Raw genomic sequence first — 26,065 nt, forward strand, 5'->3', positions numbered from 1 at the left:
GCAGGTATTTTTGGATCTGTTTTTTCTTCTTCTTTCTGGTGTCTCTTTGTGTCACTGATACTTTAGTTCTAGTGCTAGTGTTATAAATGTAAGGTGAACAATATAAGATATGTTTTAGTCATTTGTTATTCTACTGGTAGATAACATTGTAACAGTTTGTACTGATCCCTTATCAGCAGGAAATGTTTAGTAATTAAATATCCCTCCATAGATGCATCCCTAGCAGGTTCGACAGATATGTTCAGTAGTACTAGACTTTTTGTTCGATGCGTTTTGCAAATAGAACTACATTAATTCTTGTTGACACAGATTGAAAAAGGTTTCCTCTGAGTTTTTGGTCCATATGGCATCACACAGTTGCTGCAAACTTGTTGCACATCCATTATATTAATGCTCTGTTTCACTACATCCCAATGGTGTTGTATTGGACTGAGATTCGGTAACTCTGGAAGCCATTTGATTGCAATGAACTCCCTGTCTTATTCAAGAAGAAACTAGTGTGAGATGATTTGAGCTTTGTGGCATGCCGGAATTATTCAACTGGAAGCAGCCATCAGAAGATGGTCTTGAAGAATGGCAATATACCGAGGTAGGCTGTCGTATTCAAACAATGCTCAGTTGGTACGAAGAGGTCCAAAGTGTGCCAAGATAATATCCCCCAAACCATTACACCACAACCACTGTTTACACAAGGCATGCTTTCATGTTTACACCACAGCAGAAATTGAGGCTTATCAGACCAGGCAATGTTTTTCCAGTGTTCAATTTAGGTGAACCCAAATTGTATCCTTTGCTTCCTGTTCTTAGCTGGCAGGAGTGTCACCCGGTGTGGTCTTCTGCTGCTGTAGCCCATCTACTTCAAGGTTCAATGCATTTTGCATTTGAGATGCTCTTCTGCAGATCTTGGTTGTAATAAGGGGTTTATTTAAGTAAATGTTGGCATGTTGTCAGCTTGAAGTTCTCTGGCCATTCTTCTCTGACATCAGGCAAGCATTTTCACCCAGAGAACATCTCCATTCTGATTCTCACTTTAAACTTGAACTAGTTGTTGCCACGGCATTGGTTGAGAGCGCGTCAGGTGTGAGTAAGGCAGCTCAACTTGAAATAATTAGCTTTGCTTCATTTAACGCAATTTCAAAACCTCAACGTCTGGATAACTCAAGCTGCTATGTAAGATGGACAAATGCCAAAGGTTCAGCATTAAGGCTAGCAGTTCCTTCTTGACCTTGAAAAAAAGAGTCTGTAAGTGTTCAGAAGTGGAACATGAGGTGAGATGATTTCATAAGAAGTACAGCATCGGTTCTTTCAGCAGCTTCCTCAAGACATCTGGTCACCTTCAAGTGACAAAGCTCCCCCTGCAGCAACTGGGGTTATAAAAGCATATAAAAGTCTGGTGGAATTATTATAGAGAAAAACACAATGTGATATTTTTCCCCAAGTTTGGTGTCAATATAATTGCTGATATTACATTACTTCAGTGTAAAATTAGATTAACTATGATGGTTTTTGAAAATTTAAGTTCTATATGAGGGATTTTGTGAGGTGCGATCTGAGGATTACCCATAAACCCCTTGATAAAATGCAGTATGGTGGTAGCATCAAATGGGTTAACATGTTGACAAAGCTTTAATATAGTGTGTGCTTCTTAAAATGCAGGCCTAGGCTTGCTTGATAGACGAACGCATTGCTGATTTCACTCCCTGTTGGGCCACCTCATCACCAGTTTTAGGGTTTTTAAGGTTTTTCCAAAAATCTAATATGACTAAAATTGATGCCATTAAACTCTGCTTAATTCATTGCATTGAACAGTTCCTCGTGTTCCACCTTATAAAAATTGGGCTTATGGTTAAAAAACATAATAAGTGCATTGGTGGTGCCAAAGTTCCCAACTCTGATTAAAAAAACTGGTGCCAAATTTGAAAACTTTTAATTTTATGTTTCTAGGAGTTGCTATAGATTGGAACGGCAGAAGACGATAAGAAAGAAGAAGCATAAGAGAAGCAGAAACAGTTTTTGTGTTTACACAGCTTTGCAGTTTGGCCTCCAATGATTTTGACTTGCAGATGGGGGAGCAAGAATAGAATGCTTGTGTTGTTCTTTAATGCAACTAAATGGTTGTTTTAATTTAGAAGACTTGTTGGCTGTTCTTTCCAACTCAACCTTTTTTTCTTTTTTTTTTTCTTTGTCAACATAAGAAGTCCTGGAGGTGCTCTGGCAACTGAGCATACTGCACCTGCTTATTAAGACAGTGTGGTACAGTCAGTGGCCCCAAGATAAACGAGTAAACAGAACTTGAGCTGAAATAATTTTGTCAGCTGTTGTTTCGACTATCTCTCTCCACAATATTTGGCCACAGAAACTGTGGTATAGTTATGTTATCAAAGAGGATCACGTTAATGATTGAAGTGTAACTACACACAGTCTGATGCACTCTTGTTTATCATTGAAATTGTGTACAGCTGCCTACTGAACTTATTTTTAGGATCCTAGACCCAATAATCATTAATCACTATAAAGCAGTCATTTTGAAAGCAAATTATTGACCGTTTCTGTCTTATGAAGAATGGCTGCAACAGAAAAAAGGAAAAGGTAAATGCAAAATTTTGGACAGCTCTTCCCCAGAACTTTGATTCACAGCAACAAAGCACAGGAATATTCAACAATCTTTAGCACGCTCATTTCTCTCCGATTTAAATGCAAACTGTCATTTTCGAGACGCGATCTTGCTCTTTCACGAAAAGCCCTCTTAGGTCCATAACTACTGATTTGCCACATTGTGTCTGATGTGTGTGTCTCTGCATTTGCATAATATGGCGCATGAATGTTTGTGAAAATGTGGGGGTGATGTGTGCGACTGTGTGTGTGTATCTTCGGGCTTTGGGATTGTTTGCTGCCGGTCTCTCCCTGCCCTTGCACATAGTCGGCCCTTAATGCACTACAGCTGTTAGGGTCCCGACACGGGGGCCTCCCATCAACGGTTTCATTGTAATGGACTGTGTGTGTGTGTGTTGTTTGTACATGTTAGCCTCTCTGTGTTTTTTCCCCTTTGGTAGTGAATGAGTGTGTGATACGTGTGTGTATCTGCAGCACAGTGGATGTTTGCTGTATCGCCTGGGTATTTTTTTTTCCTGTCTCTGTGATGGTGTGTTTGGTTCTGTGTGCGCTTTGTCCTCGAAGGGCAGCTCTGTGACACTTTCTTTTCTCAAACATTTGAAACTTAGGAATGACTTCAGAATCCTGTTTTTTAAATCAGCCAAAACAATAAGTTCTGGTCCTTTTGTTTAATTGAATTCTTCTGCAACACACGAACTGCAGGCAGTATTTTGTTATTGGGAGACTGGTTGTTCCTAGAGCACTCTGTGTTAGAGGACAGAGCCTTCTAGGTTGTTTTGGTGTGAGTTGCACAGTTTTGGTGATATTGGCTCTAGACATGTAGGCTTTCCTGCACATAGACTTTACTTGGGCAGGCCGCTGAAGCACATTGGTGATGCAACAAGTATATTTGATGAATTGTGACTGCCCTGCTGGACAGGCCGCTTTTGTCTTAGCCTGTGAAATCCTTGAATAATCCAGCTCCATTATCATGGCCTGCAGGTGGTAACGCCTGGAGCATCAGTTCTGAGCTGTACGGAAACTCTGCCGAGAAACTGACGGTTCATGTGCCCCTAATTCCTGCTCTCCAGCTGCAGTCCAAGACAGAGGTGAGACTGATTGGAGAGGCTTCCGCTTGTGTCGGTTGGTTATATACCTGTAAGGTACTCAGTCTGCATCTATCTATGATGGAAGGCTCATACTGGAGACACAGTGTAAACAGTAAGGATGTTCCAATTGAGTCAGCTGTAATGCTAGCTAGCTGTATGCTTCTTTGAGACGGATGTCGATGAAACTGCTCCGAACAAATTTTGTGGATTTTTAGATTAGTGGAATGCCAGCTGCTTCCTTTATATCCAAGGGAAGAGAGATATTTCTACACTTCTATCTGCACAACTGGGGAAACTTCCAGTAAAACAACCTAAATAACACTTCAGGAGAGAGAAAAACAAAGTTGATTTTGTGGTTGTCCCTGAAATAAAAAGAAGAAAAGTTTATTTTTTCACAAATGCTTTCTGTGCAAATTCCACAGAAGGCTTTTTATACATGACGCTCGGGTTGGCTGATTGCTGTGCATTTGCATTGTCCCTGCAACATCTTATCGACTATATAATACATTGTCAAGTCAAAAATTAATCTCAACTAAGTTCATGGCAAGTGAACTCTCATAGCTGCTGTTGGCCATGGCTATTGTGTGAGTGTTATTCTCATAAACATGTATTGAAAACACAACAAATATGAGTCTTATCCTCATTCTCAAAGTGTTCTCCAGCGGGGACAGAGAGCAGGCTAAAGAGTGTGCCCAGGTCAGCGCTGCTCCGTTATGTTGACCAATTGCTGGCGACTCAGACACATAATGGAGAAATTAAGTTTCTGTAATGCACAAATGAGGTTATCATTGGTTTTGCAGCTGTTCACGGGGTCAAGGAGAGATGCCGTTTTCAATCGAGGCTCAATTTAGTTGGGAATGTGATTAGATTTAGTCCTGTCAAAGCAACCTGTTGCTGTTAAAAGGTTATCTAATTATAAAGTCACGGTGTTTCTGTCATCTACAGCTTGTAAAGACATTACCGTCCATTGGCGGTATCTGTTAAATTTTTGATGGGTCAATTAAGGTCAACTTTGTATTGTTTCAGATGCTATAAAATGCTGTAGTTTATATAACACCACTGCCATTGCTGAAATCTTGCCTATTATACCCAGTGTTGTTGATAATCCAAAGAAGCTAATATCTGACATCTGTGTTGAGTTGCTGGCTCAAACTTTTTGTATAAAACATTAATTTCCGCATGACATTTTCTCCCCTCTAAGTAGCTTTGTGTTTGGATAAAACCATCTCATAACATTTACTGGCATACTATATATACATAAAGTAAACTAAATACTGATGGATTCATTTTATGTTTGCATTTGTTCGCATTAATTTACAGAAAACCCAGAAGTAGCAGTGTATTTATAAAATAAATGAAATAATAATGTGTGAGAGTAGGATGAGCTAAAATCTTAAAGAGAGGCGATTCACAGTAATGTGGTGACTTAAGACCGTAGGGAGCCAGGAACATTTACTGACTTTTCCAAAATGGGTGAAATAACTAGAAGTTTCTTTCTTTCTTGTCCTCGATGTCAGCAATTGAAGGGACTATAAATGAGTGTGGAAGATATCATTGATAGACACATGACAGGGTGATAAATGCATTAGAGGACTACTATGTAACCGCTCCCTAAAACATCTGCCTGTGGCTAATCATCAGCTACAAACCAATGTGCAACAAGTGTATTGCTCCCTTTACTCGCAGGTAGCCGCTGCAATAGGTGCCGCCACAGATAATAACGCCATGTTAGTGCAGATATGGGAGGAGAAGAAGTCAAAGCCAGAACCAAAGAAATTGCAGATGACCCTAATATGGGCATCTTATTTTTGGGGGATTTAGCTGTAACCACAGAAGCCCACCTGCTTTTCAAACTTGCTGTTTCTGATGGGCAGCCAATCAAACAGAAGCTGCCTTCAAGGATGGAAGAATCGAGCTTGTTTCAGACATAAATTGAAGTGCAGGACTGAACCAATACTGAATATCAGTAGTAGTCCAACAATAGAAATCTAGAGTTAGTAATGAGAACATAATTCACAAGAAAGAGCTTAAGCATAATGTTTTAGAAAACATTGAAGGGTACATTCAAAGGTCATTCGCAACCCCCTGCCTCAGTTTTATTTATCTGGATCCTCACCCGAATTTAGTGGGTCTTCCTGTGTTTGTGCTCCACGTCTCCACCAATTTTTTTTGTTGTATTCAGATCAATTTAGAAGTATTTTATCAGCATGTCAGCTTATAAAAACAGATTGCCAAAGTGTAAGGATACAATTTAGTGAAGTATCCCAATAACAGGAAATAAAGAACGTGAAATGATACTGAACTGAGTAAATATTATACAGATGAGGTAAGAAGCTCTTGTCCCCTTATTTCCAGCTGTCTTTACTCTGATGTCATAGGTCAAACTGCAACCATCCCTGAAGTCAGCCTTTATTTTAATCTGAACTACCGGTACACACCTGTAAAATCTGTTGACAAAATCTGTTCACAGACAGACAGGCAAATAAACACAATACTCAGTACTGCCTTTGTGGTACTTCCTGCTGCAGTAGGTGTTCCCCGGACCACATTTTGCTTTTATAACACAAACGCGCGCGCGCACACACACACACACACACACACACACACACACACACACACACACACACACACACACACACACACACAGGCAGACAGACTCGCAGATGGCAAATGGGTAATAAGATAGAAAAAAATATATAGTTGCATATGTCCAGTTTTTACATTTGTAACAGTTCTAGGGACTGAAAGTTAATTTTTGATCCTGCATAAGGTAAGAGGACTTCACTGACCTTGAACTACTTCTCTTTTTTTTATGTAGTAATGCAGTCTCAGGCTTGACTTTTCTATATATGTTCATGGACAGAAAATACTAAAAGTACAGAGAATAAAAAAGAAAACTTAACATTAGATCTACTTTCACACCAACTGGTTGAAGTCAAACTGCTTAGGAATATTGCTTTTAAAAGAGCTACCAAATGGATGTTGTGAAAGGCTGTTTCCAGCTGTTTCAAGTCAAAAATGAGCTTTTGATTTCATCACTACATCTTAATGTACTCTCACTATATTAACAGCAGTGTGTGTGTGTGTGTGTGTGTGTGTGTGTGTGTGTGTGTGTGTGTGTGTGTGTGTACACACATACAGTAGGTGTCTGCTTGTCTACAGTAGGTACAGTGACAGGGCTTGCTTTCCCTCCTTCCTCTGTGTGTGCCTCTCTCAGTGTCTGAGTGTGTATGTGTGTGTCTGTGTGTGTTAAAGTATCACAGAAGTGGCAGTCTGTCAGCTCTGCTTTTCTCTGTGCTCCGCAGAACAATAGCTGGATTGGCCGTGTGTGTGACACGCAGACCACACACCCTTAATAGTGACTGACAGCACTAAGGGCTGCAAGCAGCATGCACCACTGATGCACACATACACACAGGCATTCGTGTTGTACGCACACCTAAGGACATAATGGTTTTAGTTGATTGGTGAAGGTTTCAGTCGAGTTGCATATGTGCATTGTGTGATTTGAAACTGTGCGCGTGTGTGCATGCGTTCATTCATGCATGTGAGCGTCGGCATATGTTCTTTTGGAAGTGTTCAGCTGTCTTCTTGTAACGAGACTGTTCTCTGTGGCAGAATGAAATGTCTGTATCAAAGAAAAAGGAAAATGAAAGGAAATTAAAGTCACTTAAGGGTTTTATTTGTTATATTATGGCCATGAAGACAGGCGCACTCTGATTGGCTGGACGATAGAAGTCATTCGTCAATACCTGTAGTGCATATCCTTGACATTATCCCCTACATCAATTAAAGGCAAAGAAATATTCTAACATTATGTTGATGTTAATAGCAACAAATGTTAGCACAGTAATACATGGAAAGGTCAAGATGGTACAAACAAAGAGATGGGTGATTAAAGTAGACTACTGGTAGATATACATCTCTTTTAAAAGAAACTTGACTCATTACACAAGTATGCTGGGTCTGAAGCAGAGGTGAGAAAATGTGCTTTGGACTGTGCAAAATTGTTGGATTGGGTGGTGGATGTGAGTTGTATGCATCATGCTTGGCCCAGATGACAAAAATTAGCTTTTAAATGCATATCAAAGGAATAACAACTTAAGAGATGGCATAGTGCTCAAGTACGAATGCAGGTGTGGTGAAAAGTAAGACTGGTAGAGGACACAGCAGTAGTATTAATGTCATTTAATTTTGCTTTTTGACCTGTAGTGTAGGGAAGTCAGTACTCTGAAATAATTCAGACACTTAAGTGTTGGGGTACCTCGTATTAATCTCGTTTCAAGGTTTATTTCACATCCACTGTTCTCTTACTTTACTCTGTTAGCATGGCCAATCATGTCAAAAGCGTGATGTGAATCAAAGTTGAGCACAAAACAGCTTCACTTTCCTAACACGGTGGAACCAAAGGGACAGTGAAAGAGGCTGGGACAAGACAAGATAACCAATTAAGCACGGATGAGTCCACAGCATTGGAGTAGGGATAATATGAAAGCAGAATGTATACATTCAGTAAGAGCATTAGAAGTGTGTAGAAGTGTTTAATGGCCCAAACTGAGTTACTCATTTGTCAAACTTGGACCAACTTCTTTCTGTAGAACTCTTGTGTAGCTTTTAATATTAAAGTAAAATAAACCCAAACGAAAAGGTTGCAGCAATGCAGTAAAAGTGATTAATTAAGGTAAGTTAAGTGAATTTTTGTTTGCGGTGTTTTTCCAGAAGAGTTGAAAATGATTACCTGTTAAATGCAGTTAATGCTCAGGATTTTCTGTGTGTGGCAAACGACTATATAAGTTCCCAGTAGTGCAATTTAAACCTGGAAAAAAACCCGGCTAGCATCACGTTCAGACGAGGCGTGTAGTTTGTTCTATTAGGTGTCATGTCATTAATTCCCTGCTTATTGCATAATAAAGTGTATGAGGGCTTGTAGTGGTCCTATCACTCTGAAGTGTGTCTACATGATCTGTAACTGAGTGTTTGAACAGTGTGTGTGTGTGTGTGTGAGAGAGAGAGAGAGAGAGAGAGGGGGCAAGAGAGAGATGGACTTGTGGAAGGGGGCAGCACTGCTGTGCATTTACGCTGAGAGATAGATGAGCCCTCTGGTCAAACAGCCCCTCCCCTTTGCATACACGCATACACACACACACACTCTCTCACAAACCCCAACACACACAGTCATGCACTGAGCGAAAGAGAAAGAGACTGTGCTTCTGGCCCTTTAAGAGCAGAGCATAGATCTCACAGCTTACAGCGAGGGAGGGAGAAGAGGAGGGACGGAGGCAGAGCGAAAGAGAGAGAGGGAGGGTGTGAGGCTGAAAGTGTGTGAGTAGAGAGAGAGAGGAACACAGAGAGAGAGAGAGAGAGAGAATCAGCAGTGTGTGTGAGGTTGAAGGATCACTTCTATCCCGTCTTGTTTTTGGGAGACTAACCTTGTTCATCTGAGCATTGTGGGACTGTTTTATGTTGTTGTTGTCGAGAGAGACGGACCCTTACTCCAGCATGCTCACTGAGCCTGAGCTACCTCAGGAGTGTAACAGGTACGTGACGCTTTCTCTCTCACACACACGCACACAAACACAGACATACACACGTTCACATACAGATGACAGAGGGTGAGGACGGAGCGGGATGCAGGCAGGGAGGATAGGGGTATAAAGCAGAAAGTTGCTGTGTGTGAAGAGAAGACTCGGACTCCGTGCGCGCGTGTGTGTTGAGCAGCTGTCTCAGCGAGTCCGCTGAGTTTGAGTCTGGAAGAGTGTGTGTGCGTCTCTGTGTTTGTGTGTGTGTGACAGTGGGAGACGGTAAGGGGGGGAGACTTGATGATTGACTGCTATGCTTCTGGTATATGCAAAGGAAACGTATATCAAGCAACATATGTGTACGCGTTTGTAACAACAGTGAGAGAAAGGACTCTTTCTTTCCCCCTCCTTTGAGTTTACTGACTAAAGTTCTGTTCATTCAAAACCTTGGTGTGTCTGTAAGAGAGAAAAAGTAAACTCAGAGGTGTGTGTGTGTGTGTGTGTTAAAGTCAGAACGTGTGCGCCGTTCCTCTCATCATTTCGTCTGCACCACTTACTCACCTCAACTTCTACTCGTGCGTCCACTCGCAACTCCTCCTGTAAACCTAAACCAGCCTAATATATAAGAAGTTGATCTGAGCAAGTCAGAAATAAACTCAACATTTCTTCTTTTTCAAACACTAAATTGTTTAAAAATAATCGGCCAAAATATAGAAATATGCCATCCTGTATTTGAAGTGTTTTCACTCTGCCCCGCTTCCCTTTTTTTAAAGTTCTGTTTATTTGAGATTTATTTTTCACTTAATCCAAATTCATGCAAACCCTTAGTAATCCTATTGTCAGTCTCCATGGCAGTGGTGTTGTTTTTCTATTTTTCCCCCCTTGCCTTATGCTAATGTTAATTTCAATGTTGTTTGTGCAGGCCTGCTTCATTTAGAGGTGTCAACCCTCTAACCTTGCCCTTTCCCAACACTGTCAACACAAGTGGCTTTTGCCTGCGGAATAATGGTTGTTTGATGCTAATGCTGCGAGAGACAGATTATGTTATAATACCCTACGATTTAATACCAACACACATACACACTCCTGTCTTCCTTTGCCTGCTTGACTTTTATTGCATTATAGTAGCACTCTGTTTATTTTTTGTTTTTTTAATGCCCTGATGAAACTAATCTTTTGTTCAGAGATAAACTGAGGTTGGCGGGTGGGTTGTGAGTGTGTTGGGCGGGGGCCCCCCTTGAATTAAGAACACATTTAGATGTGGCAAAAAAAAAAAGTGTTTTTAATAAACCGTTCAATCCGGCAAAGTGGTTAGAGGAGAGAGGGGAGAAAAAAAAAGATGACAACAGCTATGAGGAATTAAAAATTTAAAGGATTACACAGAAAAGCAGAATGTATGGAGATAAATGCAGGGATTACAATGACTTAGGAGGAGAGCGCTTAAAAGTCTTGCTTTCCAGTAATGCACTCCATCACTGTGGCCGTGCTACATGTGTTTGTGTGCGTGAGTGTGTGTATTTTCATATGAGCGGGCGAGCGAGGTGAACCTTCCATTGAGCGGTGCGTTTCGAGTGTGTGCGTCGAGCGCTTGTCTCTCGGCGAGCAGAGCGCGCGCGAGCTGCCAGAGTGTGTGTGCGCTCCAGCCTCGGTGGTTGAGATGCTCTCGGTTCCTGTGTCTCTGTAAGTGCCCGCTCGCCTCCTTCACCCGCGCTTCTTCTTCTTCTTCTTCATCTTCCCATCAAACTTCCTCTTCTCTAATTCCTCTTTTCTTCTTTGAAAATCATGCAGTTTGCTAAAATTAAGTTTTTATTAAAAATAGCAGTTGGGGAAGAGTTTGAAAGAGTTCTATGTAAATGTATGATTTATTTTTTTTTGCAAGTGAGAAGTCATATTTTTGTGTCGTTCACTTAACAATGCAAGAATTTTCATCTCATTTTTGTCTTTTCTTGTTGCTTTGACAAAGACTCATAATTTTGCAATTTACATTATTTCATGTTCTAATTTTGCATTCTGCTTTTTTGTGATTTCAATCACTTTTTCTTCTTCTTTTTTTTTTGCTTCTCTGAGTGCTCTGCTGTGTATCAGAATTTCCAATGTGAAACTGAAAATAGTGGAAACAGACTGCCTTCGCTAGAACGGCCTCATCTGTTTGCACAAACAGAACAGAAATATACACATTGGAAGAAACGGAGAAAGCCAAAGCAACCAAATCATGAGAGGGGGTTTAAAAAAAAAAGAAGAAGAAGAAGAAGAGAGAAAAACAGACACTTGAAGGAGCCGCTGATGCCGCTGCTGGTGGACGGAGAGATGAAGGAAAAGAAATGATGTGGTCAAACTGACACATTCCTCACCCACAAAGAAAAAGAAGCAGGTTTACAGAAAAGTGAGAGTGCCAGAGATGAAGAGGGTAAGGGCGGGTGGGGGTGATGGGGTGAAGTAAGAGGACGAGAGGAAAGAGAGGAAGAGGTCCCTGTCAATGTGGTGTTAAAGCAGTGGTGGATTTTCACACCCCTCCATTTGTCCCCTCCGTCTTGTGTGTGTGTGAGTGGAGATGAAGGGGGTAGAGACAGACAACAGTGGATGTGTCAACACTTTGAACAGTTTAAGCAGGACACACTCAGATACGGAGTGATAGTAGTTGCGTTGGACTCAGCAGCTAGAGCGGCATTAGCAGCCGGAAGGACTTGACTCGGTTTCCTCGACACGTTTCAACAGTTTCAATATTTGTCACTTTAATTTATCTTCAGTGGCAGAGCACATTTAATCATGCCCTCTACTCGAGCACAGGCACCTCTAATTGTTAACTACCCTCTCAGATAAACACCTGAAATGGGATGAATTGTTCATATTAATCAGCTGTTTCGGTCAGGCAGCAATAATTCTCCCATTGTAGGATCGATTTGCACACTTTTCAAACTTTTGTGATTTTTTTTTTTCTTTTTTTGTAGACATAAGAATGGCGTTTTATTGTGAATCTGCAACTTCCACTAAATCAGACTCGAGTCTTCCGCTGCTGTTTATTTCTGTTTATTAGAATATTTATTGGCTTTCGTTTTGTAATTATAGAGGAACGGACAGTTTTTAAAGACCAAGTTCTTGTGGCTGGCCGATAACAACTTGTTCCCAATTTGAGTGAGCAGTGCTGCTTGCAGTGCAAGTGTCGCTGTACTTCATTTAAAAGGGGTGAGATTAAAGTGGTGTGTGTGTGTGTGTATGTGTGTGTTGGAGGAAAAGGAGAATGTGTGTCTGAAGGAGAGAGAGTAGAGTAATTGAGTAGAGTGTCCGTGCTCTGAAAACTAATGCGCCATTCTGCCCTTCTCTTCCCTTGTGGCCCTGTCCTGGCCTCCCTCTCTCTGTCTCGCTCCCTCTCTCTCTCTCTGTGTCCCGCCCCCTCCACCACCACCTTGGACTGGAGGCCATTGTCTGGACCATATTGTCTGTCCCCAGAGAGGCTTGATAACCGTGTCTCCATCCATGGAACGAGAAGGGGGGGGTTAAAAAAAAAGAAGAAGAAAGAAAGGGAAAGAAAGAACGACAGACAGAAAAATACCAGAGGAGAATGCCAAAGCCTCTCCCCACCCCTCCTCCCCACTTCCTCCCCTTTCTCAGCACACTCCTACCCAACCCTTCACCCCTCCAACTCTCTCTCCCACCGCGACCTCCCACCCTGGTGTGCTCAGCTGACCCTCGCCAACAGCCAGCAGAGACAGGGAAATATTAGGCCACATTTGTTTTTGTTGTTGTGTTTATGGATGGGGGAGGAGGGGATGAAAGAAAGTGAGAATGATGAGAAGCGATTTAGGGGAAGAAAAAAAGTGCGTGCGAAAAAAGCGAGAGACTGACAGAGGTGTTCCCTCCAGGCTAACTAGAGTGTAGTCATATGACATGAGGTCATAGGGTTGGAGTCAAAGGTCAGGTGGTGGGATTCTGTTGTCAGCAGAGCCAGAAAGCTTAGCAGTGTGCACTGTATATTCGCTTTTTCTCTTCTCCTTCTTTTCCCCCATTTCTTTAGCCATCCATCAATCCAGGCAGCTTGTGTTGTGCTAATCCCACTATGTTGCTTTTGCTGTCGCTCTCTGCCGTTCACATTTACACACTCTCCATCCTTCGAATCTTCAATAGGAGACAGTTTCAGGAGCTTGGAGCTCCCTCCCGGAGCGCTACAATGAAACCTCTGTTTTTCCAGGTAGCGAGGGCGAGAGAGAGAGAGAGATGGGGGTAGGGAGGGGGTGGGGGGTCGGAGGAAAAAGGAGGAGACCATTTGGGCCGAGGTGGGAGAGTTTCAAAGTGCGGGGACGAAAGAAAGAGGCCAGCTGGGACTCTGTGTGCGCTCGTATTTGTGTGTTGTCATTTATGTGAGAGAATGAGCTTGCATTTTGGGTGTGTTTATCTCTCTCTCTCTGTGTGTGTGTGTGTGTGTGTGTGTGTGTGTGTGTGTTTACAGGGGCAGGCCAAGTCGCTGACAGTGAGACAAATGTTGTGGCTCCTTTATGGATTGCTTAACAAATGCAGCACAAATAGTGGCCCTGGCACAACAATGGAAAAACACTGTCCGTCGCTCAATAAACATTATGCATCGTCTCCCCCTCGCAAAACACCAGGGGAGCGGGGCCGCCGTCCACCGGATGCACTTTTTCTCCTCTCGCCGTCTGCATCCCCTCACTCCCCACTTCTCCCCCAGTTCTGCCTCTCGTCTTCCTTTTTCAATGGCAGCACTTGAGATTTTCCCACGGCCTTCCGTTGCGTTGATGGCTTTCCTTATTTCTCCCGTTTTGCTTTATCTTTTCTCTGTCACTAAAACGCCAGTGACGATCACGTAGTGACTCCGTGTAAGGACATAAATAAAAGTTTTAAAGAGGGAGAAAAATGAAACTGTAAGTATGTGGAGCGATGCCCCTCTGGTGACTAAAGCTTTGGGTGGATGAATGGGCGAGCGAGACAGACAGAATAAGGGAGGGAGAGAGAGAGGTAGTCTCAGAGGCCACATGAGTTAGCCCACGTCTTTCTGCGCTCACCCCCTTTGCTCTCTCATTTTCTGTCTCTCTCTCTACACACACACACTACACGCATGACTTTTCTCCAGTGTGTGTGTGTGTGTGATTAACAGTGGTGACATTAGGGTTGTGTGTTATTGCCTTTTGTGGTTAAGCTGGACAGGAAACACGGTTTGAGCTGCCGGGCGCCGATTTAGGGCACCTCACAGAGGATGCTTTGTGTTTGTGAGGCTGAGTGTGTGTTTGCGCCTTTGTGTATACGTGTGTGTGTAAGGGTGTGTCTCTGTGAGTGTATGAGCATATACAGGCAGGAGCTGTGTTCACATTTTCTTCCCGTTATGCGCTGTTTATTTAAAGAGAGAAAACGATTACGGAAAGTTCAGCGTTTTACAGCAGTTCTAGTGAAATTCGTACAAATTTTTTAAACTTTATTTTCACACTTCATCAGAATGTCTCCCTATAAAATTGGTATTTTGTCTACAAGTCGCTAATGTTTGAGGGCTTATTGGTCCGAAGTTCTCTCAGAGTCCAAAACGAAATCTTGTGCTTGTCAAGAATATTTAAATATAGCAAAGCAGCACCAAAGTAAAAGGGAATATCGCTGACCACCTCCTTCCTAATCTTTACGCCTCCATCTCAGCTTTTCCTCTCTGTTGCTGCCCCACTCATCCCACTGTTCGAAAGGACAGTCTATAAATAGATATTAGGCAATATCCTTAAGAGTCTGCTCGGAGAAGAAGGGAAAGAAGGAGGGAGAGGGAGAGAGAGGGGAGCGATGGAGCGACATTCTTACAAACAGCTGATTGTGTAAAGAGGGAACAGTGAGTAAGACAACACCGGGGGAGGGAGAGGGAGAAAAGACGGGGAGAGGGAAAGAGCAGGAGGACAAGCAGTGTTCAAATAAGTTCAACAGCGTGTGACGGAGAGACGGAGGTAGAAGGAGATGGGGAAATTGTTTTGAAAGCTGGGAAGTGAAGAAGGAAAAAGAGGAGGATAAACAAAAAGAAAAAGATGGCAATAAAATGAGCGATAGCGTGACACAAGGGGGAAACATTTGTTGAAATTCCTGCCTGAGGTGTCATACGTAAATGTTGCGGTCTGCTCCTCTGAGGCAAAACGCTCTGGGCGCCTTATCTAAAAGGCACATTCCGCTCAACTATTTTGATATGCCCTTCCATCCCCTCAGAGAACAATTTCAAAGATAGCTCACATTTCCACGCAAATAGACCCCCCACCTGAGTGACAGGCAGGCAGTTCTTAGCGCTCTTAAGGTGGTGGTGGATGTGGTGGTAGTGGGGGGAGGAATAACGAAAACACAAATGTCACGTTGGCTCCTGACAGCCCTTTGGAATTAGCCTCTGCGCTTATTTTTACTGCAGACGATAGATCCAACTGACTGTGTGGTGGCTGAAATAATGGGTTGTAATTTAAAGCGAGGGTGCGAACACGCACACGCACACGCACACTCACGCGTGCATATGCCGAAGCACAGACGCACACTTTACTGTGGAATTCTCCAGAGGAGGCTCCCACGCTCCCTGAAAGCTTGTTCTGAGTAGAGGAGTTAACAAGAGCAGTTAGCACCATGATTATGTTAGCAGCCAGACACACAGAGTGAAAGAGCCGGGTGTGTGTGTGTGTGTGTGTGTGTGTGTGTGTGTGTGTGCGATAGTCTGTGACATTTCTGTGATGGCTGCTTTTGTCTTTCTCTCGCTCTCCTTCAAAGCTTAAACAAATCTTTGTCCCCACTTTGCTTAATTCATTTGAAATGTGTCTGGATGCATTTCTGGGGGATGTTTTGCGTGTGAGAGCAACATCGATCGCGTGTTCATAAGCTCGCTGCCTGTATTTAAACACGCTTGCGTAAGCTTTCCGTCGCTGACGTGCCAACGTGAAATGGACGTGTTGATTACAGTAAGCGATGGCCAGGAGACAGTTAACCACCGCTGATGGCGATTATTCGGCCTGTTAATGGACGTCCGTCGCTGTCCGATTAGTGACTTAGCTGCGGTGGACATATGTGATATGAGGGACTTAGTTGAGGAGCCACTAATCATCAAAAAGCCAAAGGGAAGTGGCACTCTAATCTCAGCTTAGCACTCTCACTGTGTGGTGTTGCGTGTGTATGTGTTTTTTCTGTGAAAGAAATGAGTTTGGATGAAGGCGGGGGGGCAAAAAGATGACTTTTTAAAATTCTTTTTGCTTGAATTTGTAAATACGGCAAAAAAGGGTCGTCATCTCATTTGTTAAAGAAATGTTAAAGAAACATACATGTGTCTCGTGTGTTTAACAGAGAAGGAGATGTTCCTTGGTGTTCTTTTGTTTCGTTTTTTTTTTTAAACAAAATTATGCTAATTTCCCTTAATTATTACCTAAGACAGCCTGGAAATTAATCACATTATCTCTTTAAATCCTCGCTGTTTAGACCGCTTCCTTTAGGTCTACCACCAGCATGACAGCCCTGCCAAACTTTTAAATGAAGTAGCCAGCGAAACCTGCACACCCGCTGTGCCCAATTGTATAGTAATTTGACTTCAAAGGCGAACAGACGGGGGAAAGAGGGACTTTATAGCCGGAGAGGAGCTGCGAATGGCCTCCCCATTCATAGACACCCACCTCTGAGGAAGTAGTAGCAGAGTTGCGGGAGAGGAGTGGGCAAATGAGAAGAGGAGAGAAGGAAATCCAGAGATTGAAGTCGCTCCCTGCCCCTTAGAGCTTTTGGATACCTGTGTTGCCTTCTGTGTTAATGTGTAACTGTTCTTGTCTATGGATTGCCCATATATCTCGATATGTTTCTGTGGCTACTGTGGTTAAATGATGGATAACAACGTTGTAAAAACCAAATTAAAATCCTCCCATGCTTTCAAAGATGTCTCTGTAACATAGCCAAAGTGTAACATTAGCGAGGCAAGAGCTCTCAAAACTGATCACAGGTGTGTGTGTGTCTGAAACAAAAGGCCTTAGTGTGAAAGAGTGAAAGGAGGTAAAGTAAACAGGCGGTGATGAAGACAGACCTGCAGTGTTCTGCTCTGTTCTCTCTCTCTGTCTGTGTGTGTGTGTGTGTGTGTGTGTGTGTGTGTGTGTGTGTGTGTGTGTGTGTGTGTGTGTGTGTGTGTGTGTGTAGTTTGTACAGCTGGGCCTGCCGCTTGCATTATACAGCGCGGCGGCACACGCGCACACGCGCACACGCACAGATATAGCTTTCCCCACAGTCATTCCAACATGCATCATAAATGTTATCTCAAGTCAGTTTTAATATCAATTTGCTTTAGTGCTCTCATTGTGCAGTTTTATTTCGAAACAATACACATTCTTCAGCTGTCATTTATGGCCTTAGTTTTTGCTGAGCAAGAGAGAGCGTCCAGGAGAAACCGATAAAGAAATCAGCTGCAGATACACCAGCCAGTTGATTTCGACAACTGTCTCTGTGTTTGGTTGCGTGTACTTTATACGGCGCCCTTCATGAAAGCACTTAGCCACCGTCAACATTATTGTAACTACTAGAACATGCTTCATCCAGTCTAACCTTGATTAAAGCTGTGAGAAAGTCACTGAAAAGAAACAATTGTAGCTGTACAGAACTTTCTGATTTAGTAGTAAAAGATATATATATATCTGTAGTGGTGATTTAGCAATTTTCTGATTTAACTTCAAATGAAGGGTCCCTTCTAAGTGGATGAAATAGTCCGGTGCAGCGTTAAACAGCTCTGCAGAGCCCATTGAAACTCAAAAACGCATGGAAGGAAAGTTCCATGATCCTGAAAACCTGGGGTTTTACATAAAAAAAAAAAAAAGAGATCCTGTATACAAAATACACTCAGTACGAAAACAGAGAATACAAATTTCAATTTGTAAATCAGTTTAAATTATTAGATTATGTATATCTATGAATATTGCAAGCATCCTCCAAAATCAATTAAATGTAATTAAATTAGGTCACTATGGTGCAGGGGTTTTTCGGTTTCCTTTCTTTATCTTTATCGTTTCTTTTTCTTTCTTTTTTTCTTTAATCCTTATACTTCAGCGGAGTTTATTTGATTTTGACCGTAACCTTCCTTCGATGTGATAAAGCCGCATGTTGCGTGTCCTAGCGTGGCGCTTTCCTCATCGCCTCCAGTGAGCTGCACTCAATATTGTTTGCCTTTCCACTGTCATAAGGTAAATAAGCAATGAATTAGCAGCAGGGCTGCTCCTAGGAAAAATGCCAGATGTACAGTCCAGAGGAAATCCAATAGAGTTGAGAGTGTAATCAGTTTACCAGAGACAGGCAGGGGAGAGAGGGGAAGAATTTGAGGGAGAAAGGCTGAAGAGGAAAACGGAGGAAATCACAGGCAGGCACGATATGGATGCCGGATAAAGAGAGTGAGCGGATGAGTGAAAAAAACCAGCTTGTTAAGTCAAAAGAAGGAACAAATTAGCGGAGTTTGAAAGTCAGATGCCTGTTGCTTATTTCATCAGGATCAACCCTCCGCTAAAGTTTTCACAATCCCTCCATCCTTCCATCGCTGTCATGTGTTGCCTCTGTGCGACTGAGCGTTAGCAGCCTATTACCCAGGGTCATAGTCGCAGTGGCTTCAAGGCTGACAAGTGCATCTGAAAGCACTCAGGCGATGCTGAGAACCACATTAAATTCTATTATTGCCGCATAGTCACTGCATCCCTATTCAGCTGAAGTACAGGGAGGCAAATTTACCTTGTGAGAGACAGAGTTCACCTAATAGATGTGGCTTTATATCCTTTGCTTCTTTTCAAGGGAACAAAGGCAGAGTAACAAATGCAAACAGCGGGGGCTGTCGTGCTGCTACCTTTTTTCCTTCCCGTCACTCTATTGTCCAGAGGTTTTCATAAACACACATTATTGTCACTGTACATACTGCTCTCCCTCTCTGTCTCACACACACACTCTCTCTCTCTTTCACAATCTGTTTTTCTCTGTGAAAGCCCATTGTCAAGACATGGTCATTTCCTCCACAATGCCAGTCCAAGCGCGCTCCTTTTGCAGTAACGGCCCCGATGGTAAACATACTGTAAGACCCGAGAGTGCGTTTGAATGTCTGCCAAGAAGCTCGCTAAAGTCGATGTGAGGAGATGCCCCGTTGTTGTCTTTATGAGGGCAAGGGTTTCCCCAGAAAACTTAATATGGAGAAATGTTGCAGGTTGATCAGATGAATGTCTACCGGAAGGCAGTAAATGGATAGCAGAGGGGTAAACACTTAAAAGTTTGAACTATCCGGGAGTTTCTGAGAACTAGTTTGGAGCCTCCACACTTTTCATTGCTACCAACATATAAGTGGAGTTGTCAGCCTATTATATCATCTTTTGAGTGTTGCTCATTCTTCCTCCTGTTTTTCCTTCTCTCTCTTGTCTTTCTATCTCCTATTTATTTTCCAGGATGTCTTCCAAGCGACCAGCCTCTCCATATGGGGGGACAGATGGAGAGGTAACCATGGCAACCAGCAGACAGCGAGTGGAGGATGAGGAGAGTGAGGGACTGGGCGGTGTCATCCACCTCCCCCTGGCCTCCTACTGCAACAAGGTGTCCCCTCGCTCGCCCCCCAACCGCAACTTGGACAGCCCGCCCAACATGGTAAATAATAACGGTTTTCAAATCAGTCTCACCCATCGTTTCTCACGCTTGGGGCACACACCTGTGGGTGACAGTAGCTGATTTGGGGTTACAGGTGAAACAGTTGAAGAGACATTTGGAGGAACTTTTGTGTCTGAACTCATCAGAGAAGTCAAAAGTCTTTGTAGAGAAACTTTGTAAAAATGACCGTTGGCAGGTCCTACACGCTTCCAGTTTCTGAAATATAAACAGATATAACCCAGAAAAAGGAGTTAAAATTGATCTTATGTTTGCATGCCCAGAAGAAGAAGAATCCCTAAACTTGCATGGTTATCCCATACATAGATACAATGCAGACCCTACATTCACAGATATGTTTAGTGTCAGCAAAGGTATTTGAATGCCACAGTGATTATGAGCAGCCAGCTGTTGAATATTTGTTTTTAAAGCCTTATTTATGAGCTATTGTATTTAGAACGAGAGGCAGCATTAAGAGGCCACAGAGGTGACATCGTTGGTGGGATCAGTGATGTTGTACGCCACCTGTGAGTTGGTGTCATCAGTAAACCGCATCGGAATGGTACTTAGCCATGTTAGCTAGTCATGCGATTCTCACCAATACATGAAGGAATCTCTGTATGTTTGCTCTCTCATGTGCTTAAGACTATAGCTGGAGCCCAAAGAAGTGCAGTATCCATTAATGGTACTTGATGATGTCAGTGTCCAGGCTGTTATGATTAGTTGTTTAAAAAAAAAAACTATGACTCTACCTTTAGTGATGCTAACATTTGTGTGACTTTGGGACTGCATTGCCATAGGCCACAAAAAAGAAAACATTTTTTTAACCACAACCAACCACTTGGCATAGAAATGTGTCTAAGTTACCAATGTAGACCTTCAGTTTTACAGACTGCAGGCTTGGTCATTGGCTTCATCTCTCTATCTCCATTGGCTTTCTGCCCTTCCAATTCCTTCCTATAAGGCTGTCTACCTGTGTGCGTTTGAGAGGCTTGGGGTTGAAAGTAACCCCAAGGCTCAGACCCCAGATCAGATTGTGGTCATGGTAGTTTCAACCCTTCGAATTAAGTGATTATTGAAAGCATAGCAGTTTTCTGTTTTTAAGACAGCCTAGGCTGAAAATGGAATTAGTACCTGTATGACAAAAATCTACAATCTTTGCTTGCAAAATGTTTCATTTTGCAGATGCATTCAGCTGGAAATTAACTTCCTCGACCTTGTGTATTTGTCATTTTAATTTCGTGAATTAAGCATTTCCTAACTAATTAGAATGGTTTTGCTTTTATGGGATTTCCAGTCATTTCTGGATAAGTAAACAGCTTTTTTTTCACATATTGAATGCATTAACAGTTTGGGTCTGCTTTAACTTTGGTATGTTGTTTACTCTTCTTATGGCAGCCAAACTATGAAAAGGTACATGTATCTCCACAATGATAAAAGAAAACGAGGTTATTTGTTTGTTGACTGACGGTAGATGTGAAAAGAAGCAGAACCCTAAAAAAACAAAAACAGAAATTGACTTTCTTTGCAAGTAGAAAGCAGGTTCTTTCTGGGAGCTGACTTTTTCTTTTTAAATATGAACATTTTTAGGTTCAAGGATAAAATTTGGTTGCACGTGTGTGTGTGTGTGTGTGTGTGTGTGTGTGTGTGTGTGTGTGAGAGAGAGAGAGAGAGAGAGGTTTTTTTTCCCCTTTTTTTCCACTTTTATGTGTGCGCCACCAGCCGTTGCCTTGAGCCCATTTGATGCACATTTGCGTGACTGCTAAAATGTGAGCCATTTGCGTGAGTCATTTTCTTGGGGATGAAGTGTGAGGCTGCTTGGTGGTGCTAAATGTATGGCGCTGTATTTGTAAAGGTGTCTGTGTGTCAGTGTGTGTATATGTAAAGTTGCGTAATTCAAATTGAATATTGAGCTGTATTTTTGCTAGTTAGTTTGTGAGTATCAGACGTTTATTTATTCTTTAAACTTGCTGTGATATGTTGACACAAACAGTATTGACGCAACACATTTAATCTTTTCCTCCCTGACTTTTGTATTATTTTTATATAATGATGATCAAATTATTTAATTTAATTTGAGATAAGAGTGTTGGGGTTATTAACACAATATTATTTATGTTTTTCGACTAGTAGATTCATTATGTACCTATAACTACCTTAGCTGCCAGGAAATCCATGTTAGCTAGTAGCTAAATGTGGCACAAGGCAACTTGTGCATTTTTTTAACGCAAGCTACCTAACAAACGGCAAAAAAACAAAACAAAAAAAAACTAAAGGAAACTTCTCCTGGCCCTTCACCTTGATACACACCTTATCATACCAGTGCTCTCATAACACCTGTCGACCTTTCCCCCATACTGACCATAAATACCCACGCGCTATAAAACAATGAAACAGTGGTTAGCAACTGTAATTAAAAGCTAATTCTGTAATTAGCTTGCTGATTAGCCAGTAAGCCCCTCCTACTGTGGACTCTGTATGTGTGGTAGCTGTGGACTGCAAACCAAAGTCCTGGGATTGCAGGGGAATACATAAAGAAACACACAGGTGTGCAGAGATGCAGATCTTCATACTGGGTTATCTGCTGTAGTTGAGATTATTCCCACTTCATTTAGATTTACACTATCCAAACAAACATTACCCTCATGAATATTTTAGGCGTTGTGGCTGACCACTTTAGGTGATCATGAAGAGAGACTGACAAAAACCTTAAATATTCACGACAAAATGACACACAGCTGCTTTCTTATTCATTAATGGACACCAGAAGGGAGGCTGTTGACATGTATGTGTATGTGGAAAGTCTTATTAATAATAGTTGATGTGGATTATTAAGTGCAAGCCTCTGCGCGTGTGTGTGTGTCTGGCAGGGGGTGGAATGGGGGCTTATCCGACTGCCTGCTTGGCATGTTGTAAGATGTGTGTTAAGTTTTTCTTCTTCTTTTTTTTAAGGGGGATTCAGAGGGGGGTGTTTAACAGTGCCAATCCCTTCAGCGCTGACTGTCAGTGAAGAGTGGCTGGAGAGTGAGGAGAAATAGGGGAGATTTACAAAGAGGTGGGGGGGATGGTCTCTCCCCCCCTCTCTCTCTCAGGGCAGTTGTTGTAAAGTGATAGGGGGAAGTAAATGGCTCATCGGCGACTGCTTGACTTGGATGTGGGGCAGCGGGAGGCGAGAGAGAGAGGGTGGGGGGCAGATTACAGCCTTATCTTGTCATAGTAAATTAACACGGTGGTGGAGAAGCGCTCAGCTCCACACTGACCTCTTCATTCTGGCTGCCTCGCCTGCCTGTTTGGCTTTGGCTCGGCTGCTCTACCTGCCCACTACAGCTGCACAACCACACTGAGTGAAAACGGCACCCGCGCATATTTTAAAAGCGTGAAAGGTGTCGGATTATTCACTTTTCTCCTTTTTTCTTATGTGTTTTATTCCCCCCCTGCCTGTGAGTAAGAATAGCACTGCTCATAATGGTTTGCAAATGAATGTAGTTTAGCTAAAAAGGGTGTCTTTAAAAAAAAATTATTGAATGCGAACTTCTCGCTATGCAGCTGGACCCTGATTGGGTGGGAGCACCTGAGTTCAAATGCGTTACGGGAAGGATTTTAGTCGGGAGTTCAGCGAGGTCAACCAATCAAATCCAGTTATGACACCGCCAAAATTACAGAGGGAAACAAAAATCTGTGTAAATGTATGTGAAAATTGTAAATGACAACAGGAAACGTTTAAGCCCACCGCCCGTGAATGAGATATTTTTCTCTTGCTTTCTTTCTTTTAGATCTTTTTATGTTTATGTTTGCAGATGCTGGCAAAAAAAAAACTGTTTTCACATCAGGCAGAGGCAAGCATCTTCTCTCATAAATGTGCTAATGGACAAACACTAATTATTTCATTAACAGGCGAGATGCACGCTTACACGTTAGAAAACTATAAAGATATTTCATCAAGCATTATTTCTTATTCATTTTTCCTCTCTCTCTTTTTTGTCTAATTTGTATGTGTGTGTGTGTGTGTGTGTGTGTGTGTGTGTGTGTGTGTGTGTGTGTGTGTGTGTGTGTGTGTGTAAATGTGAATTTGACAGATTTAACACAGTCATTGAGCAGTCTTGAGACACAGTGGTCACACTTAATTTCTCATGCCAGTGATGCACTAATGAATCAACACACGCTTGCCTGTCAACAGTGAGAGGTCTTGGTAAAATATACTAGCGTATTTTTTTTCTTTTTTAGCCAAACTGCTACTTAAAATACAGCTGCAGGTTTTTAGATAAGGAAAGGGCAACTGTGTGCAATAAGACAATTAGAATCAGCAAATTAAAATTTTGTAATTTATTGGCTTTTTTTTCCTCTTCAGTTTTGGGGGTCAGTCGCATAGCTCAATATTGTTGGAACGCAAGGAGAAAACTAATGCGTGTCGTTGTGTGTTTTCTTGCTTGTCCTCATCCTGAAGGACCCCCCGAGTCACCACTGACAGTGTCTGTGTTTAGCCATGGCATGTAAAGGGATTTGCTGTATCTGAGGTGTGTTAAGTGTATATATTGTGGAGATTGGCAGGCTCTGGCACAGGGCTGAGTCTCGCCCCCCCCTCGCAGGAGCGATCGGTGACATTCTCTCGGTGTGTATTCGTGGGCACGTATTTTAGTTGAGCAGCTGTTTCCAGCTCTTCCTACTGCCACATTGTCCATGCCTTGATCCACGACGACGCGCCAAGCATCAAATATTGTTTTTCACACATACACCTTGCACAGCCCGAGACATGTCAGGCTGTGGCGCAGAAAGAAGGGGGAGAGAGAGTTTCTTCTGTCGGGCAACGGAGAAGGAGGGAGAGAAGAAGACGGAAGGAATAGGAGAAGGAAGAAAAAAAAGAAGAACATGAACAGCGGCATCTGTGCTGGCTGTAGGAAAAAAATAGCATTTGGCAAGAGTTAAGTGTTTTTAAACCAACCTCCCCTCACAGATGAGCTTAAGAAGACAAAAGTTGTTTAATTCGGTTCCATTGCAGAGGCAGTAAAAGGATAAAGAGAGTGGGGCGCAATTTTTACTTTGTTCCAGTCATTTGGAAGAGAATTGACATCTGCAAACTAAAGGCAGAACCGCCCACACTGCCAGCCTGCCACATCCAGTGCATATAAATACATATATGCAGACACTCACACATTTACACACCTACAGGCTATGTGGTGCACTCACAGTGTCACACATATATGCACAAAAAAAACCTGCTCGCACAGACATGCACAGAGAGGAGGGCATGAACATTTACAGTAGCCAGAATTTCTGTTTGCACTCATGAATAAATGCATGCTGATGAGAAAAAGTTTTCGCCACCTGCGTTACTCCGGGATCGGCTGACTGACACCCATTTACAGCAGAGAATCTGCCTTGTGTCTTGTCTCTTTTTTGATCCCTCTGTCTTGGACTTTGCCGTACAAATCGCCAGGGAGGCGTGTGGATTATATGCCGGGAGACTGATCGGGAGGTGGGGGGAGAAACATAAGCCATTTAAGTTGCCTTCGGGATAAGGCTGTCTGTCAGAGTTCACACATAAATAATGTCACAGGCCGTAATGTACCAGGTCTTTGAAGAAGCCATGGCTCCCTGCTAATTCCCTTTGATTGGGGAAATGACCTTCATTGTTGGACGCAGCGAGATGACATCTCTCTGGCAGCTTTTCGGCAGAGTAAAGAGATCCGACAACCCCTCACCCCCACTCCTCTCCAACTCCATCTCTCCTCCGACCACCCCCCCCACATCTCCCTCTGCATATTCTTGTTCTGTTTGTTTTGTTTGCGCGACATCTTTCTCGAAAGAAAGAGTGCGGCTGTTTTAAGTAGGCGCTGGATTAGATAAATGGGATGTGACAGGTGTGACCGCTGCCTTCAAGATGCCTGCTTTCCTCTTTGCTCTCTCTCTCTCCATGCATCTCTCTGTCAACTCGCACGCTCTCGCTCACTCTCATTTCCTCTAATAACGCTGCTTCTCTCTTTTTTTTTTCTGGGGATTTCGCTCAGTCTTTCTTTCTTGCTTTCTTTGACTTTTACACTCTTACGCTCTATCTCTCCCTCCGTCTCGTTACATTTGCACGTCGTGCCGGCGCTGATGCAACTCCTAATCACAAATCCGCTCATTTTTGAAGTCTGACTTTCCCTAATCTGAAGAACAGCGAGAGGGTGAGGGAACAAAGAGAGGCACGAGCAACCAACTCGGTCAGGTGGTCAGAGGAGAAGAGCAAAGTCTTTCAGGGCTTTTAAAATCACAAGACACTTGTGACAC

At 42.7% G+C, this 26,065-nt stretch overlaps 1 protein-coding gene across 7 annotated transcripts in view; it reads left to right on the plus strand.

The window, feature by feature from the left end:
* sox5 (SRY-box transcription factor 5) overlaps nt 1-26,065 on the plus strand; it is a 116,772-nt gene that overhangs the window by 19,972 nt on the left and 70,735 nt on the right. For 4 of the 7 annotated variants that reach the window (XM_080886204.1, XM_080886205.1, XM_080886209.1 and 1 more), the window contains exons 1-2: nt 8,995-9,238; nt 19,606-19,801. In XM_080886204.1, the coding sequence (XP_080742330.1) occupies nt 9,162-9,238; nt 19,606-19,801 (273 nt within the window). In that variant the 5' untranslated portion in view covers nt 8,995-9,161. Of the gene's footprint in view, nt 1-8,992; nt 9,239-19,605; nt 19,802-26,065 lie in introns of those variants that run through there. The other 3 variants (XM_080886208.1, XM_080886206.1, XM_080886207.1) reach the window with 3 other exon arrangements.

This window comes from Rhamphochromis sp. 'chilingali' (genome assembly GCF_963969265.1).
Source record: "Rhamphochromis sp. 'chilingali' genome assembly, chromosome: 7".
NCBI lineage: Eukaryota > Metazoa > Chordata > Actinopteri > Cichliformes > Cichlidae > Rhamphochromis > Rhamphochromis sp. 'chilingali'.